The sequence below is a fragment of the Phycodurus eques genome, chromosome 15 (assembly GCF_024500275.1).
Source record: "Phycodurus eques isolate BA_2022a chromosome 15, UOR_Pequ_1.1, whole genome shotgun sequence".
Lineage (NCBI taxonomy): Eukaryota > Metazoa > Chordata > Actinopteri > Syngnathiformes > Syngnathidae > Phycodurus > Phycodurus eques.
The window spans coordinates 4,740,376-4,760,423 of record NC_084539.1 but is presented as its reverse complement, the minus strand read 5'-3'; the positions used below and the strand labels follow the sequence as shown (position 1 = coordinate 4,760,423).

Sequence of the window (20,048 nt, the reverse complement as noted above, 5' to 3'; positions counted from 1 at the left end):
TAAATATATTTCCAAAGGTGCTATTGACATGAATATTTCAGTAGATGTTGGGAGCAACCCAAGTAATCCATACATACAAAGAAAGTAGAACAAATAATCTTAGAAATTAAGTTGTGTGTAATAATGTGAAATGACACAGGGAAAAAGTATTGAACACGCCCACTGGTATTTATTTAATGCTTTGTACAAAAGCCTTTGTTTGCAATGACAGCTTCAAGATGCCTCCTGTGTGGAGAAGCTAGTTGCATGCATTGCTCTGGTATGATTTTGGCTCATTCCTCCACACAAGCAGTCTTCATATCTTGAAGGTTCCATGGGCTTCTTTTATGGACCTTGAGTTTCAGTTATTTCCATGGATTTTTGATTGGATTCAAGTCAGGTGATTGGCTGGGCCATTCTAGCAGCTTTATTTTTTTTCTTTGAAACCAATTGAGAGTTTCCTTAGCAGTATGCTTTGAATCATTATCCTGCTGAAATGTCCACCCTCATTTAATTTTCATCATCCTCGTAGATGGCAGCAGATTTTTGTCAAGAATGTCTTGGTACATTTTCCCATTTATGCTTTCTTCAATATGTGAAGTTTACCAGTACCATTTGCTGAAAAGCAGCCCTACGCCATCATGTTCCCACCTCCGAACTTCACTGTTGTTATGGTGTTTTTAAGGTGATGTGCAGCGCCATTTCTCCTCCAAACGTGGTGTGCATTGTGGCATCCAAACAGTTAACTTTTGCTCTCATCAGATTAGATTAGATTCTCCCAGTATTTAACTGGCTTGTCCAAATGTTGTTCAGCAAATTTTAAACGAGCTTTGACATGCTTTTTTTCGAGCAATGGTGTCTTGCGTGGTGAGCGTGCATACAGGGCATGGCAGCAGAATGAATTATTCACTGTTTTCCTTGTGATAACAGTACCTGCTAATTCCAGTTGTTTTTGAATCTTACCACAGGTGGTCCGTGGCTCTTGGACAACTGTTATGATTATCCTTTCCACTCCTCTGTCAGAAATCTTGCAAGGAGCACCCGATTGAGGCAAATTTATGGTGATTGGCTTTCCACTTACGTATTATGGAACCAACTGTGCTCACTGGAACGTTCAGCTTAGCTATGTGCCTCTAACGAATGCCATCATTGGGTTTTGCAACAATTAGTTTGCGATGGTCTTGAGACAGCTCTCTGCTCTTACCCATCATGAGCTGTGCCTTGACTCACACCTTGGCAATGAGACCTTTTTGTAGGCTATCAATTAGGACTGAACCAGCTGAAATTCATTTGCACTGACAAGGGGCTGGATTGCTGTTTGATTATTGATAGATTTTAGGTGTTGTCTTTGCTTGCCATACCTTTTTGCACAGCCCTTTCTTCATGTGTTCAATACTTTTTCACTGTGTCATTCACATTATTACACCCAACTTAATTTCTGATCATATGTGTTCTACTTTCTTTGTATGTATGGATTATTTGGGATGTTCCCAACATCTGGTGAAATGTTCATGTCAACAACACATTTGGAATTATATTTGGTGAGAAAAATGGTGACGTGTTAAATACTTATTTCAGCCGCTGTAAGTATCCACACCCTTGGCTTAATATTTTGTTGAAGCACCTTTGGCAGCAATCACAGCCTTAGGTCTTCTTTGGTATGTCTCTACAAGCATGGCGCACCTGTTTTGGGGCATTTTCTCCCATTTTTTGCATATCCTCTCAAGGTCAGTCAGGTTGGGTAGGCAGCATTGGTGGACAGCCATTTTTAGGTCTTTCCAGAGATGTTCGATTGGATTCAAGTCCAGGCTCTAGCTGGGCCACTCAAGGACATTCACAGGCTGCTCTTGAAGACACTCCTTTGTTATCTTGGCTGTGTAGTCACCCAGTTCCTGCAACAACAAAAAAACCCACAGCATGTGGTGCTGCCAGCACCAAGGTTCCTAAGAGCACAGTGGCCTCCATAATCCTAAATTGGAAGATGTTTGGGATGACCAGAACCCAGTTCTTCGAGTTGGCTGTCCGGCCAACCTGAGCAATCGGGGGAGAGAAGAGCGTTCGTGAGAGAGGTAAAGAAGAACTCAACGATCACTGTGGCTGAGGTCCAGAGATGCAGTCAGGAGATGGGAGAAAGTTCTAGAAAGTCAACCATCACTGGAGTCGGGGCTTTATGGCAGAGTGCCCCGACGGAAGCCTCTCCTCAGTGAAAGACACACGAAAGCCTGCAGGGAGTTTGCTAAAAAAGACCTGAAGGACTGCAAGATGGTGAAAAATAAGATTCTCTCAATATAGAACTTTATGGCCTTAATTCTAAGCGGTATGTGTGACGAAAACCAGGCACTGCTCATCACCTGTCCAATAAAGTCCCAACAGTGACACATGGTGGTGGCAGCATCATGCTGTGGGGGTGTATTTCAGTTGCAGGGACAGGACGACTGGTTGCAATTTAAGAAAAGATGATTGCGGCCAAGTACAGGGATATCCTAGACAAAAACCTTCTCCAGAGTGCTCAGGACCTCAGACTGGGCCGAAGATTCACCTTCCAACAAGACAATGACCCTAAGCACACAGCTAAAATAATGGAGTGGCTTCAGAACAACTCCGTGACTGTTCTTGAATGGCCCAGCCAGAGCCCTGACTTAAACCCCATTGAGCATCTCTGGAGAGACCTGAAAATGGCTGTCCACCAACGTTCACCATCCAAACTGACGGAACTGGAGAGGATCTGCAAGGAGGAATGGCAGAGGATCCCCAAATCCAGGTATGAAAAACTCACACCCATCATTCCCAAAAATACTCATGGCTGTATTAGCTCAAAAGGGTGCTTCTACTAAACACTAAAAATTTCGACAATTCGTTTTTTTTCCCTGTCAATATGGGATGCTGTGTGTACATTCAAAGAAAAAAATTAACTTAAATGATTTTAGCAAATGGCTCCAATATAACAAAGAGTGAAACATTTAAGGAGTCTGAACACTTTTCATATCCACTGTGGACAGGTGTGTGCCATTCCAAATTATGTTCAATCAACTGAATTTACCACAGGTGTACTACATTCAAGTTGTAGAAGCTACTCAAGGATGATCAGTGGAAATCAGATGCAACTGAGATTGAGTTTGAGTGTCATAGCAAAAGGTGCGGATACTATCTATTGTTTGAAAATGTAATTTTTAAAAATAAATTGACACAAATGTCTGGAAATATGTTTTTACTTTGTATATATTTGGATAATTTATGGAGATTTCCTTTTTTAAATTTTTTTTTTTTAGAGAAAACTATATTACTTTCTAGTGGCCCTGTATATTTCAGGCTAAGCAGAGATTTTGGGACAAAGAGAAATTTTCCCCTTGCCGTTTACTGTCCAAGTCCGTCAAAATAGCACCCATAAATCACTCCGCCAGCCTCTCTCCAATTGCAGGAGTCATCACCGTTTCAATGCTCCAGAATATAATTTTTTTTTTATCTGATGATGGCATGCGGCGGCATAGACAGGAAAGACAGGAATGAAAACTCCCAGATAACACCACCTGACAAACTCTGCAATCTCTGCAAAAGTTCTGAGGACCGGGGTTCAAATTCCGGCCCCACCTGTGTGGAGTTTGCATGTTATCCCCATTCCTGCGTGGGTTTTCTCCGGGTACTCCGGTTTCCTCCCACATCCCAAAAACATGCATGCTTGGTTAATTGAAGACTCTAAATTGCCCGTAGGTGTGAATGTGAGTGCGAATGGTTGTTTTTTTGTATGTGCCCTGCGATTGGCTGGCGACCAGTTCAGGGTGTACCCTGCCTTTCGCCCGAAGATAGCAGGGATAGGCTCCACCACACCGGTGGAGAAGCGGTACAGAAAATGGATGGATGGATTAATGGAATGCTGAGCGCCAAATGCCCTCTGCATTGACACTACGCTTGGTGTCACGTCAAAACGCTCTGACGCCCAGCACACACACGATGAACGGCAAAGTTGAAGGCGTCAGACGCATTCCCAAGTGCAGTGTTAAAAGGCCTTAATACGGCTGGATTTAAAACATAACTGCTTAACTTACTGAACTAAAATTATTTAACATAACGTTAGTGAGTTCCCACTGATAGGTTCACCTGATTTTTATTTGAGTATCATGTCTGCCTTTTCAGGTGTGAGCTGTATAGACAAGAGTGTCTCGTGCTCGTTTTCTACAGAAAATACATATGCTAATGTTAGCGGTTTGCATTTACGGTGACTCACTGTTTTAGTCACAGTTAAACTTGTTAGCTGCCTCAATGTTGGTATTAAATTTATTTTATTGTTTCACTCACCTGATTGACTTTACTAAAGTTTAGCGCGCTGTAGGCTGAGGCTCGGAACGGGAGGGAGCACGTCAAAGGAGCCACCTCATTACTTCTTCACATCGTGAAACGTCCTTTACACAAAATAATCTTCTTGCAAGTCTTGCACTGAGGTGACTGGTCATTTACTATATTTTAACAAAGTTAAGACTTTCAATTGCCGCCGCCATTGGGCACACACACTTCTTCGTGCATGCATTTCGTCATTGGTTTTCGCCATTTCTTCGTTGGTTTTCGACGTGTTCTTCTTCGGGGTGGGTGGACTGTAGGCATGGAAACTAGTAATCTTTGATTAAATAATTGACATAAAGTCTGATTAAAATGAGCAGGCCTGCTTGTAGGTAGCCTCATTCGGGATATTTTCGAATCCCAACGTGTCATTGCAGTGTCAGCGGGGTTTCCAGTTGTGTTGCTAATTTTGGACAAATATCAGCACCATTAACACCTTCTTTATACTCGCGCGGACGGTGACCGCGCTGACATCACTGCGGCTATCCCGCGCGCAGTTTGCCTTTATACTCGAGCGCAACCCACGCACGCAGTTTTGAAAATGTACTGCAGTTCTCCTCCAAGTCGGGGGTGTCGCTACGGCTGGTATTGGCTAGGATGCCACAGGGCGGAGTTTCCTCTGCATTTTTTGGTCATTTCCGGTAGCTGTTTATACTTACCTTTCCGTAACAAGGAACAAAGCAACAACAATGGCAACCGTGGAGCAGTGTCTGCTAGAACAAATGGACCTAGATGACCAGATGATACGTTTAATTTTACTGCAAAATCGATCAAGAAGGCGGCGGCTTAGGTGGTATGTGGAACCGAGAGGAACGCTGAATACGATATCACAGCATGTGACTAAAACAGATCAATCCCGAACAAAATCCCAAAAATTGTCCGTGTGCGCTTCAAGTGACGCAGAGGGGCCACGCGGGCCAATGCGTCGGTCACGTGATGCAATGCGGCTGTTGTCGGCCGCGCGAGCATGGGAGTATAAAGAGGCCTTTAGTCAGGAGCCCTATGCGGAGGACTCCCGACATGTTGCCGCTGTAGTGTCTAAAGCAGTCCCATTGTTTTGGCATTCATATGCCGTGTCTCGGGGCCCTAGACCCCCTGTGTTACCTACCCTGTTGTGGTTGCTCTGTTTATAACATAACATTTAGCGTATAAATCACACGTCAAAGACTTCTTCTTTACTGAGAATTCCATCATATATTAAGATAAACCCTAATTAGACTATATTTTACATATGTAGCATTCAAGCAATGTTGGCCAGCTGTAAGACAATACTGTACAAAAATCCTTAAAGTCTTCCTGTTCTTACAATTAGACAATCCAGTTTTCACCACCTCAGTATTTGACTGGTTAATGTAATTATTGATTCTTGAGGCTGTATTTTCTTCAACCAACTTTTATTTTAAACAACTTTTACTACCCAGAATCAGAGGCGTTGGCTGAGCCTCCAGCTTCATTTCTGATGCACACAGAAGACAGGAATGAAAACTCCCAGATAACACCACCTGACAAACTCTGCAATCTCCGTGAGCCTGACGCTACTTTAGAGGGCAAAGGTGAGCTCGTAAGACAGGAGGAGCTCATGAAACCTGCTTTATTTTATAAAATGTTTATGCATATCATAGATACAATATTTTATTTCCCATATAATCCCATTGATAGGTGGAATGGTGGATGACTGGTTAGCATATCTACCTCTTCCCCGGGTTCAAATCCAGCCTCGCCTGTGTGGAGTTTGCATGTTCTCCCTGTGCTTGCATGGGTTTTCTCCGGGTACTCCGGTTTCCTCCCACATCCCAAAGACATGCATGGTAGGTTAATTGAAGACTCTAAATTGTCCGTAGGTCTGAATGTGTGTGTGAATGATTGTTTGTTTATATGTGTCCCGCGATTGGCTGGCGAAGAGTTCAAGATGTACTCCGCCTCTCGCCCAGTCAGCTGGGATAAACTCCAGCACGCTCACGACCCGCATGAGGATAAGCGGTATGTAAAATCGATGGATGGATAATCACAATGGTCCTACAGTTGTATGAACATATTTATCAGCAGACTAAAATAGTTTGTTGATCGTTTTCACAATGCTATATTTACTATAATTAATAACTAGCAATTATACAATGTTAAAGTGGCCAAATATTTCGAGTGGCCTTGCTTTACGCTTCACTTTTTTTGTCACATAGGTTGAATGGTTGTATAGCATGTAATGAAATGTACCTTACAACCAGTCGATGACAAATCTAAAATCACAGTTACTGCATAAATTAAAATAAAGTAAACAGCAATTGAACAACTAATTGTACACCATGTGCTAAAATGTATAATTTAAACAAAAAATCCATGCATAAAAGTATAGCGCAGGGGTCAAACTCAATGTCCAGGGGTCAGATCTAGCCCACCACATCATTTTAGGTGGCCCGCGAAAGCAAATCATCTTCGTCATCTTCCATGATTCTTGCTCAAATTTGTACCAAAATTTCAAATCATCATCACATTACATTGCTGCCGTCAGGCAGAAACCTCCTATGTCCAAATTTGGTCAAATTCATATTTTAAAAAAAAATCGATACTCTTGTTCAGTCCCCACGTGTGTGTGTGTTATATTTACAGTTTATTGACGAATATAAAGTGTTGAAAATGGCTTGCCCTCTTTGAGAAAGTAATGTTAATGGCTCAACAAATAAGCATTTTTTTCGTTTTCCTCAAAAGTGATGATTTTGCAGATGTGAGGTTTGCACACCATGCCAGCGATATGTAATAAATAACTTAGTCACTGGAGCTGCAACTAGCGATTAATTTAATAATCGATGAATCTGTCAATTATTTCTTTGATCAATCAGATTTTAAAAAACTTTTACATTTCCATCCCTTTATTAAAAAGAGGACATTTAAAATTGACAGTGCAGAAAATGCACAAACATAAATTGATGATGATTCAGTTACTGTTTGGTCCAGAACAAGTCAGAAAATAGACAAACATGTTGATAGTTGTTTTCCAAAGTAAAAGCAGATGTTTGCAAATGTCTTATTTTGATTCAACACAAGAAATAATCGGTCTGTTTTCATGGAGGATGAACGAAATCTTGCAAATATTTACTGTTGAGAAATTCTGAGAATTTGGACAATTTTAAGTTAAACAAGGTCTGTAAACTATTAATCTACTATCAAAAGAATTAATTTGATAATCGATTAGTTGTCAATTAATCGTAGCACATTAGTAGTAATATATTATTAGTAATAGTAATATTACTAATAAGTTAGTAATATTATTAGTAAATTAGTAATATTATTAGTAATATTATTTTTTGCGACCAAAGCCCTTTTTACAGTAAATTGAACAATAGTTGAATAAACTATTATTCTTGACTATTGTAGTTATCCATCAATTTGTTGTATAATATGATGAAGCGATGAAATATTAATATAGTTTCACAGTTGTAACAGCCCTCTGAGGGAAACCGTAACTGCAATGTGGCCCATGATAAAAATTAGATTGACACCGCTGGTCTATAACTACCAAGCTATTATTTGATACTTTTCTATTGTTTCCTTTAAAAGCGCCATTTGTACTGTATACCTCATGTTATGGTGTACAGTGCATTAGGAGAATATTCAAGTGAGGGGTGTGGTTTTAGACCTGGTCCATGTGTGAAGTGCACCATGACACAACTTCAAAAACGAAGTTGTGGCGCAATATGCAACTTCAATTCCAATGACGTTGGGACATTGTGTTAAACCTATATAAAAGCAGAATACAATGATTTGCAAATCATGTTCAACCTATATTTAATTGAGTACACTACAAAGATTAGTGTTCAAACTGATCAAGTTTGTTGTTTTTAGCAAATAATCATTAACTTGGAATTTTATGGCTGCAACATGTTCCAAAGAAAGCTGGGACAGGGTGATCAGGTCCTTTTATTTTAACAACATTCAATAAACGTTTTGGAACTGAGGACACCAATTGTTGAAGCATTGTAGGTGGAATTCTTTCCCATTCTTGCTTGATGTACAGCTTCAGCTGTACATCAAGCAAGAATATTCATATTTGACGCTTCAGCTGTCGTATTTTACGATTCATAATGCGGCATACATTTTCAATGGGAGACAGGTCTGGACTGCAGGCAGGTCAGTCTAGTACCCGCACTCTTTTACTACGAACCCACGCTGTTGTAACACGTGCAGAGTGTGGTTTGGCATTGTCTTGCTGAAATAAGCAGGGGCGTCCATGAAAAAGCTCAGATTGGCAGCATAATGTTTCTCCAAAACCTGTATGTACCTTTCAGCATGAATGATTCCTTCACAGATGTGTAAGTTACCCATGCCATTGGCACTAACACAGCCCCATACCATCATAGATGCTGACTTTTGAACTTTGCGTCCATATCTGTCCGGATGGTTCTTTTCCTCTTTGGCCCGGAGAACACGACGGCCACAATTTCCCAAAACAATTTGAAATGTGGACTCGTCGGACCACAGAAAACTTCCACTTTTCATTAGTCCATCTTATATGAGCTCGGGCCCAGAGAGGCCGGCGGCGTTTCTGGGTGTTGTTGATAAATGGCTTTTGATTTGCATAGTAGAGTTTCAAGTTGCACTTACGAATTTAGCGCCGAACTGTGCTTCCTGACATTAGTTTTTGAAGTGTTCCTGAGCCCACGTGGTGATATCCTTTACACATTGATGTCAGTTTTTGAGCAGTGCCGCCTGAGAGATCGAAGGTCACGGGCATTCAATGTTGGTTTTCGGCCTTGCCGCTTATATGCAGTGATTTCTCCAGATTCTCTGAACCTTTTGATGATGATATGGATCGTAGATGATGAAATCCCTAAATTCCTTGAAATTGTACGTTGAGGGACATTGTCCTTAAACTGTTAGACTATTTTCTCACGCACTTGTTCACAGAGAGGTGAACCTCGCCCCATCTTTGCTTGTGAATGACTGAGCAATTCAGGGAAGCTCCTTTTATACCCAATCATGGCACCCTCCTGTTCCCAATTAGCCTGTTCACCTGTGGGATGTTCCAAACAGGTGTCTGATGAGCATTCCTCAACTTTCTCAGTCTTTTTTGCCACCTGTCCAAGCTTTTTTGGAACATGATGCAGCCATAAAATTCTAAGTTAATGATTATTTTCTAAAAACAATAAAGTTGATCAGTTTGAACATGAAATATCTTGTTTTTGTAGTGTATTCAATTAAATATAGGTTGAACATGATTTGCATGATTTTCATTGTTTTCTGTTTTTATTTAGGTTTAACACAATGTCCCAACTTCATTGGAATTGGGGTTGTAAAATAAAATTTTATTGAATTTATAGTGCCACCAGAAAGTATTCACACCCCTTCACGTTTTCCACATTTTGCTGTTACATACTTATTCTAAAGCTGCTTAGAGTATAGTTTTCTTTAAAAATAAAATGTACATAATGTTCCATAATGACAAAAACATTTTCAGACATCTGTGTAAATTTATAAAAAAAATTAACATTCAAACATAATAGGTAAATAAGTATTCACACCCTTTGCTATGACACTCAAACTTAAACTCAGGTGCATCTGATTTCCACTGATCATCCTTGAGATGCTGCTACAACTTGAATGGAGTCCACCTGTGGTAAATTCAGTTCATTGAACATCATTTGGAGTGGCACACACCTTTCTATATAAGGTCTCATAGTTTGCAGTGCATAGAGCAGAAACCAAGCAGTGAAGTCTAATGAATTGTCTGCAGACCTTTGAGAACGGATTGTGTCAAGGCACAAATCTGGGGAAGGATACAAAAGAATTTCAGCAGCATTGAAGGTCCTGAAAAGCACTAGGGTCTCGATTATTCGGAAATTGAAGAAGTTCGGAACCACCCGGACCTTCCTAGAGCTGCCCGTCTGACCAAGCTGAGTAACCGTGGAAGAAGGGCCTTGATTATAGAGGTGAACAAGAACCCTATGATCATTAAGGCGGGCAGTGTTCCCTTGCGGCGATCGGACAACCATCCAGAAAGTCCACCATTGCTAACACACTCCACCATTCAGGCCTTTATGGTAGAGTGGCCAGGCGGAAGCCACTTCTCACTGAAAGGCACATCATAGCCCACTTTGAGTTTACCAAAAGGCACCTTAAGGATTCTCAGACCTGCAGAAACAAAATTCTGTGGTCTGATGAAACCAAAATAGAACTGGCCTGAATTGCAAGCGTCATATCTGGAGAAGAAAAGGCAATGCTCATCACCTGGCTAAAACCATCACTACTGTGAAGCATGGTGGTGGCAGCATCATGCTGTGGGGCTGTTTTTCTGCTGTAGGAACTGGGTGACTAGTCCGCATAGAGGGCAAGATGACAGCTTCCAAATACAGACAAATTATTCAAGAGAACTTGCTCCAGAATGTTGTTGAACGCAAACTAAGGCATCGGTTCACCTTCCAACACAGCCTAGGGCGTCGATTCACCTTCCAACACCACAATGACCCACAGCACGCAGCCAAGATAACAAAGAAGTGGCTTCAGGAGCAGCCTATGAATGTCCTTGAGTGGCCGAGCCAGAGCCCAGACTTAAATCCAATCAAACATCTCTGGAAAGACCTAAAAATGGCTGCCCACCGACGCTGCCCTTCCAGCCTGACTGACCTTGAGAGGATGTGCAGAGAAGAATGGGAGAAAATGCCCCAAAACAGGTGTACCAAGCTCGTAGAGACATACCCAAGAAGTCTTGAAGCTGTGATCGCTGCCAAAGGTGCTTCAACAAAATATTAAGCCAACCGTGTGAATACTTATGTATAAATGTTTACATTTACATGTATAAATGTTTACATTTTCAATAAATTTGTACAACTGTCTGAAAGTATGTTTTTACATTGTCATTATGGGATATTTTATGTACATTGTTTTTAAAAAAAAAACTATACTTAGTCGGCTTTAGAATAAGTCTGTAACAGCAAAACGTGGAAAGAGTGAAAGGGTGTGATAACTTTCTGGTGGCACTGTAATTTCACAGTTACAGACGTATTCCAAAATAGAATACTGCAAATAATTTTCCCCTCAAAGTTCTACACATAATATATGTTTCATCATGACAACATGACATTTTAACAGATGTATTAACATTAAAAATTTACAGCCTTTGCGCAATACTTTATGCACCTTGGACAGCAATTATAGTCTCAAGTCTTTTAGAATTTAATGCCACTGTCTTGGCACACCTATCTGTGGACGGCTTTGTCCATTCTTCTTTGCAGCACCTCCCAAGTTTCGTCAAGTTGGATTGGGGAGCGCAGTCAGTGCTCAGCCTTTTCCAGATCTCTCCAGATGTTGGATTTAAATCTGGGCTTGTATATTCATGTATATCAAGGATATTCACAAAGTGGTCCTGAAGCCACCCCTTAGGTATCTGGACTGTGGGGTTAGGGTTGTTGTGCTGCTGAAAGATGAACTGTTGCCCAAAAATCCATCCATTTTCTACCGCTTATCCAAGGTCGGGTCGCGGGGGCAGTAGCGTTAGCAGGGACACCCAGACTTCCCTCTCCCCAGCCACTTTATCCACCTCTTCCGGGGAGATCCCGAGGCATTCACAGGCCAGCCGAGCGACGAAGTCTCTACAGTGTGTCCTGGGTCGTCCCCGGGGTCTCCTCCCGGTGGGACGTGCCCGGAACACCTCACCAGGGAGGCGTCCGGGGGGCATCCGAATCAGAATCGTTGCCCAAAAATAATTTACCCAATTTGCAATCTTCTTTTCCTTTCGGCCAGTCCCTTTAGGGGTTGCCACAGCGCGTCATCCTTTACCATGTAAGCCGATCTCCTGCATTCTCCTCTCGAACACCAACTGCCCTCATGTCTTCCCTCACGACATCCATCAACCTTCTCTTTGGTCTTCCTCTAGCTCTCTTGCCTGGCAGCTCCATCCTCATCATCCTTCTGCCAATATACTCACTATTTCTCCTCTGGGCGTGTCCAAACCATCGAAGTCTGCTCTCTCTAACTTTGTCTCCAAAACATCGAACCTTGGCTGTCCCTCTGATGAGCTCATTTCTAATTTTATTCAACCTGGTCACTCCGAGAGCGAACCTCAACATCTTCATTTCCGCCATCTCCAGCTCTGCTTCCTGTTGTCTCTTCAGTGCCACTGTCTCGAATCCGTACATCATGGCTGGCCTCACCACTGTTTTATAAACTTGACCCTTCATCCTAGCAGAGACTCTTCTGTCACATAACACACCTGACACCTTCCTCCACCCGTTCCAACCTGTTTGGACCCGTTTCTTCACTTCCTGACCACACTCACCATTGCTCTGGACGGTTGACCCCAAGTATTTAAAGTCCTCCACCCTTGCTATCTCTTCTCTCTGTAGCCTCTCTCTTCCCCCACCACCCCTCTCATTCATGCTCATATGTTCTGTTTTAATTCGGCTAATCTTCATTCCTCTGCTTTCCAGTGCATGCCTCAATCTTTCTAACTGTTCCTCCACCTGCTCCCTGCTTTCACTGCATATCACTATGTCATCTGCAAACATCATGGTCCACGGGGATTCCAGTCTAACCTCATCTGTCAGCCTATCCATCACCACTGCAAACAGGAAGGGGCTCAGGCTGATGCAGTCCCACCTCCACCTTAAATTCCTCGGTCACACCTACAGCACACCTCACCACTGTTCTGCTGCCCTCGTACATGTCCTGTATTATTCTAACATACTTCTCTGCCACCCTTGACTTACGCATGCAGTACCCCAGTTCCTCTCTGGGTACTCTGTCATAGGCTTTCTCTAGATCTACAAAGACACAATGTAGTTCCTTCTGACCTTCTCTGTACTTTTCCATCAACATCCTCAAGGCAAATAATGCATCTGTGGTACTCTTTCTAGGAATTAAACCATACTGTTGCTCGCAAATACTCACTTCTGTCCTTAGTCTAGCCTCCACTACTCTTTCTCATAACTTCATTGTGTGGCCCATCAACTTTATTCCTCTATAGTTCCCACAGCTCTGCACATCACCCTTGTTAAAAATGGGCACCAGCACACTTTTCCTCCATTCCTCAGGCATCTTCTCACGCGCTAGAATTCTATTGAACAAGCTGGTCAAAAACTCCACAACCACCTCTCCTCGATGCTTCCATACCTACACAAGAATGTGCCTGTGCCTTTCCATTTGTCATCCTCTTTAATGCCTTTCTAACTTCCCCCTTACTAATCATTCCTGGTCCACCACACTTGCTTACCCAATTTGCAATAAGGCTGTTAATACTTAAAGGTTAAAACTTAACTTGAACTTAAAAGTTTTTTTTTCTTTCTCGTAGCTCTGGACCTGTTAAGTTTAGAAGTTGAAGGAAAATAGTTTGTGTGTGTGTGTGTGGGGGGGGGGGGGGAGGGGGGCGGTAAAGGTATTGACAATGACTTTTGGTCTTTGCAGAGACGTCAAGTTCAACAGTGGAGGAGGCTCAGGAGCTACCTTTGTGCAGCTGCCGCATGGAGACCCCCAAGAGCCGAGAGATTCTCATCCTGGCAGACAGGAAGTGCATGGCTACTGAGAGTGTTGATGGACAACTGACCCGCTGCCAGGGTGCTGTCTTGAAACAAGAAATGATGCGACCTTCCAACTCTGTTCAGCTGCTAGTTCTATGTGAGGACCACCGCAATGGCATGGTCAAGCACCAGTGCTGCCCTGGCTGTGGCTTCTTCTGCAGGGCTGTGAGTTCCATCCACTTTCTGATCCCTGTTGTCAGTTCTTTGCTGCAAGTAAGAAATGTAGTCCTTCCTTAGGATATAAATTTAGGAGAAACAGTGTATTGCCATAACATCGACACTCAGGTTAATATAGGTTCCATAAATGGTGACAATTGATGACTCATGAAAATCATTATTATTGGTTGTATTTTGGGTCCCACCTCCTAACCCGGATATTAGCAAAGACTGAACTAGAAAATAATTGGTAGGTGACAGAAATGCCATTAAATTGACCAGTGAACATCACACCGTAGGAAAAAGCTGTTTGCCAAGAAATATTATGCGGACTTCTGATAGGCAACATATCTATAATAATAAGATATACAGTAATACCTCATTAACTGCCATAATATTTGAAGGCTTGGATATTCATAACTTTATATACACTTGACCATGTTCATTACATGCTCCTTGTGATAAACTCATCTTGTAGTTAAGACATCTTTAAAAAGATCTTAAAGTTCAATTCCAGCATGTGCAGTACACGTGTCCCTGGAATTATGAGAAAACAGTTCAACAAAAATTGCATAGTAATTGTATTATTATTTTATAAAATGGTGGACTTTTTATCCTTGGCTGTGTAGGGGACCTTCATGGAGTGCCAACCAGACATCAACATCTCACATCGCTTTCACTGTGCCTGTGCCTCAGTGCTGAAAGGGCAAAGCTTCTGCCCCCACTGTGGGGAGGAGGCCAGCAAGGCCAAGGAGGTTACCATCGCCAAGGCTGACACGACCTCCACTGTACCCCCCACACTTGCTCACGGACCAGCTCCGCCCGGAGCCCTTGAGGGCCGAGCAGACACCACTACTGGCAGGTAAATCACCTGCTGCGCAACCTTTAAGTTGGCTTATACAGTGGTACAAATCCAATTCCAATGTAGTTGGGACGTTGTGTAAAACCTTGTCAACCTATATTGAGTTGAATACACTACAAAGACCAGATATTTAATGTTTAAACTGAAAAATGCAATGCTGAAAGGTACATACAGGTTTTAGAGCAGCATATGCTGCCATCCAAGCAATGTCTTTTTAAGGAACGTCCCTGCTCATATCAGCAAGACAATGCCAAGCGTGTTACAACAGTGTGGCTTCGTAGTAAAAAGAATGTGAGTACTAGACTGGCCTGCCAGCAGTACTGACCTGTCTCCTATCGAAAATGTGTAGCGGATTAAGAAGCGCAAAATATGACGTAGCATATATTGGTTTGGATGAAAACGTAATTAATTTAGGAGAATAGTGTCAGCCGGTAGAGACGCCTGCGTTACTTCCGGTTAAGCATGATTTTAAGTTTAAACGTTAAAATCTAATTATTTTATCTCATAAAGAGGGCACCACATCTCTTTTTAGATGTGGAAAACTTTCAGGACAAAGTGACAGGAGTCAAAGTTTGTGATATCCTCTTTGATTTGCTGATGTGCTTCTGTTTGAATTCAAAAGATTTATTACAAATACCACACATAAAACATTTACACATGAACCTTTATCTCATAGGGCTGAGTGTAGGTTACTGTATGAACACATTTGTTATGAGTTATAAAAATACATGGTATTTACCTTGTGGGGTGATCAGAGTCAGCCACATGTGCCCCCACCACCCCTGAGAGAGCAGTGTCACCCATGATCGCAGCGACTCTCTCCTCAAACGGGGTGAGGCCCTACGCCGGTTCCTCCGCCTGTTTTGGCCATACTTTGGCTGTGGGGAGCTGTCCTCCGCTTCACATCCACCTTAATGTCTGACCTCTTCTTTTTTAGTTGCATGCATCCTAGCATATGTTTTAGCGTGCATGCATGAAACCGTATGTTTTAAGCTAACGTATGTTTTACCATGCCTGCGCCGAATAATACGGTGCGGTGCGCCTTATGGTCGTGAAAATACAGTTGTCCCAGTCCGAGATTGGGATTCATGGTGTCATCTGGCGAGAGCATATCCGTTACAATGACAACGGAGACCCCTGTCTGTTGAGCAATTGAAATGGTACATCAAGCAAGAATGGGAAATAATTCAACCAACAAAGCTTCAAGAATTAGTGTCCTTGGCTCCCAAATCCTTATTGATGTAAAACATTAGTAAACATGGCCCTCTCCCATCTTTTATTTAATGTATTGCAGGCATCAAATTCAATGAGAGAATATTTGAAAAAAAAAAAAATTAAAATAATGTTTGAACATCAGATATATTTGTCTTTGTAGTTTATTCAATTTAATATAGGTTGAAAAGGATTGGCAAATCATTGTATTCTGTTTTTATTTACATTTTACACAACATCCCAACTTCATTGGAATTGGTGTTTTTAGTACCTTGATTTAAGAGTGCCCCAATTTATGTGTTTTGGAGTCACTAGCCATTACTTAGACTTTTGTTTTCTTCCCTTTTTTGTCTTTGTGTTGTGAGCCAAATTAAGAATTACTCGTGAACTTTACATATGCTGCCGCTTGAGTAAAGTTAAAAAAAATAAATAAATGAGATGTGCTTTCATCTGTTTATTGAATGGGACAAACTGTCAAACTCACAAATACCAAGTGAAAATACTCGCAAGGAGCATGGAGGAGATTGAACAAACCGTTGGAAATTAAAACTTCTGATGTCACTCACCAGGCCACCCCCCTTTAAGGACCATCCATCTCCACACCCTTTCCAAAAAATTAGAATATCATGGAAAAAAAAATTATTTCCATAATTCCATTCAAAAAGTTAAACTTTCATAGATTATAGATTCAGGGCCCACAGTTTAAACAATTTCAAGTATTTATTTGTTCATTTTTACATGACTTGGGCTTCCAACTCAGAAAACCGACGAAATCAGGAATTTAAAAAAAATCAAATACTTTGAATAAATCAAATTTTTTTTGTAGAAAAAAAAGTTACGGTCACATTAAATTAATCAAAATATGGTACTTTCACAACGATATGTTAATCTTCAATACTTTGTTGGGAATCCCTTTGCTTTAATCACTGCCTCGATGCGCCGTGGCATTGAGGCAATAAGCCTGTGGTATATAGCCTGTGAGAAGACCAGAATTCCTTGATGCTTGTTGTCAGTTCTTCTTTGTTTTTGGGTCTGGCGCCCCTCATTTCCTCTTGGTAATACCCCATAGATTCACAATGGCGTTTAGATCCGGCGAGTTGGCTGGCCAGTTAAGCACTGTGATGGCATGGGCTTCAAACCAGGTTTTGGTGCTTCTGGCGGTATGGGCAGGGGCCAGGTCCTGGTGGAAGATGAAATCTGCATCTCCATACAGATCCTGATGAAGAAGGAATCATGAAGTCCTCTAAAACATTCTGGTAGACTCTTGTGGTGACCTTGGATTTAAGAAAGCATAGTTTACCAACACCTGCAGTTGACGTTGCACGCCTAATCATGACTGACTGTGGATATTTCACACTGGAGCTCAAGCAGCTTAGGCTCTGTTCTTCACCCGTCTTCCTCCAAACCACATTTTGTCCTTCCACTGGACTTTCCTTCTTTGATATGTTTGGACACAGCATTCTGTGAACAGCCTTTGCTATGAACTTTTGTGGCTTACCCAGAGGGTTGGACTCCGCCAAGGCTGCCCTTTTTCACCGATTCTCTTTCACCTCGGGATCCCCCCGGAAGAGCTGGATGAAGTGGCTGGGTAGAGGGAAGTCTGGGCTTCCCTGCTAAAGCACCTGCCCCAGCGACCCTTTAAAGGCACATAACACAAATACTATACACAAATACGTTTGTGTGTGACTTTCAGCTTAATTAATAAAATCAGGTTGTCTCTATAAAATCACTTTTATGTTTTATTATGTTTATATATTTATGTTTTATAATATAGTGCTGTTTTATTTATTTAAAAATGGTGGTGGTTTGGGGGGGCTGTAATGGCATCCTTTATTTTAATGGGGAAAATGTATTTGACTTACCAATAAATTGAGTTATGAGCTTGTTCACAGATGGAATTAAACTCTTAAGTTGAGGTTCCACTCTACAGTATTCCTAAAGTCTTCACTGTTCACTGTCTTTTGTCTTTTTTGGCTGAAAGGATTTTTTTTTTTATCATAAGACCCTTTGTTGTTTTTATGTCCAGCTCTTTACGCCCAGGTGTGGCAGGTGATGGCAATGGGAGAGCAGACAGCTCGCTTTGCATTGGTTTAGTATCCGGGTTAGACTCCCTTGCTGTTCCCGGATCCTCCATGTGCTCAGAACTGAAGGCCGATATTGAAGCAGCAGCCTCATCTCCCGTTTTCCAGGGACCACCACGAGAAACTCTTGAAAGCATTCTGGTTGCTCTTGACACAGAGAAGTTTGTTTTCATTGCTTTAGTAAGAATTGTTTGAACATCAAATGTGAGACCCACCATTTTTAATATATACAGTATGTTTGTTTTGATCAGACCCAAGAAGCTGCGTTTTCACCCAAAGCAACTTTACCTCTCAGCCAAACAAGGAGAGCTTAAGAAGGTTGTGCTCATGCTGGGTAAGTGTTTTATCTTTTTAACTTCTATCTTGTCATTCTGTAATATATGGACATCTTCATTCTATGTTCATCTGAATGTTTTAAATGATTAATTTCCATCTTTATGTAATATGCAGTGGATGGTATTGACCCCAACTTTAAAATGGACTCTCACAACAAACGCACCCCTCTCCATGCTGCAGCTGAGGGAGGACATCAGGAAATCTGCCATATGCTTGTGCAAGTAAGAACGGATTCCCATAGTCTTCCCTTGGTGAAAGAGTTTGATGGATGTTATTACCTTCAAATATCAATCACAACTGTTTGGATTACATTCAATTCCAAATGTCTTAAAATCCTTATCATCAGCCTGTTAATAATATAATTTGTTTGTCATATCCCAACCAATTTGAAAGAAATTTGATGTGTATGCAAGGACAAATGATTTGTCAAACCAAGTTCCATCCACATTAAACTTTTTGCAGTAACAAGTACAGACCCTTTCCAAAAAAAATAGAATTTCCACAATTCCATTCAAAAAGTGAAACTTTAATAGATTATAGATTCAGGGCCCATAATTTAGACAATTTCAAGTCCCGTAATTTCTCGTGTATAATGCGCACCCATGTATAATACGCACCCACAAAGATTACCTCAAAATTCTGTAAAACCCCTCTATACCTATGTATTATGCATTTTTACAATGCATGATTTTGCTTCCACCCATATGATGAAAACATGAATTATCAGTATTTTGTTACTTTTTTTCATACAATTATTCTGAAGTTGAACACGTAATACTTTCTTTTGTATTAATCGCTCTTTTGAAATTCACAGCCGTACTTTTATTTAGTAAATTAGAAAACACACAGTTGTGCTCATATGTTTGATTACCCAGGCAGAATTTGTAAGATGGGTACAATTCTTAAAAGAAAACATGAAGGACCGGTCAAGCATTTCAGAAAAACATTATCATTAAACAAAACCTCTCCTTGAGCCGTCACCTTATCATGGTGGAGGGGTTTGTGTGCCCCAATGATCCTCGCAGCTAAGTTGTCTGGGACTTCACGACCCTAGTAGGGTCACCTATGGTGAACAGGTCCTAGATGAGGGACCAGACAAAGCACGGCTCCATAAATCCCTATCAAGTAAAAATCAAATGGATCTAGTTTTCCCTTGCCCGGACGTGGGTCACCGGGGCCCCCCTCTGGAGCCAATCCTGGAGGTGGGGCTCGAAGGAGAGCACCTGGTGGCCGGGCCTGCACCCATGGGGGCTGGCCGGGCAAAACTCGAAAGGGTAACATGGGTCCCCCTTCCCATGGGCTTACCACCTGTGGGAGGGGCCATACTGGTTGGTTGCAATGTGAGCTGGGCGGTGGCCGAAGGCGGGGACCTTGGCGATCCCATCCCCGGCTACAGAAACTGGCTCTAGGAACGTGGACTGTCACCTCTCTGGCAGGGAAGGAGCCCGAGCTGGTGTGTGAGGTTGAGGAGTTCTGGCTAGATATAGTCGGGCTCGCCTCCACACATGGCTTGGGCTCTGGGACCATTCCTCTTGAGAGGGGTTGGACTCATTTCCACTCTGGAGTTGCCCATGGTGAGAGGCACCG

At 41.9% G+C, this 20,048-nt stretch overlaps 1 protein-coding gene across 5 annotated transcripts in view; it reads left to right on the top strand.

The window, feature by feature from the left end:
- The window catches only part of ehmt1b (euchromatic histone-lysine N-methyltransferase 1b), a 79,882-nt gene that overhangs the window by 37,368 nt on the left and 22,466 nt on the right, over positions 1 to 20,048 (top strand). For 4 of the 5 annotated variants that reach the window (XM_061697472.1, XM_061697470.1, XM_061697471.1 and 1 more), the window contains 6 exons: positions 5,733 to 5,864; positions 13,702 to 13,979; positions 14,600 to 14,832; positions 18,071 to 18,286; positions 18,377 to 18,459; positions 18,576 to 18,682. In XM_061697472.1, the coding sequence (XP_061553456.1) occupies positions 5,733 to 5,864; positions 13,702 to 13,979; positions 14,600 to 14,832; positions 18,071 to 18,286; positions 18,377 to 18,459; positions 18,576 to 18,682 (1,049 nt within the window). The remainder of the gene's footprint in view (positions 1 to 5,732; positions 5,865 to 13,701; positions 13,980 to 14,599; positions 14,833 to 18,070; positions 18,287 to 18,376; positions 18,460 to 18,575; positions 18,683 to 20,048) is intronic. The other variant, XM_061697473.1, reaches the window with a different exon arrangement.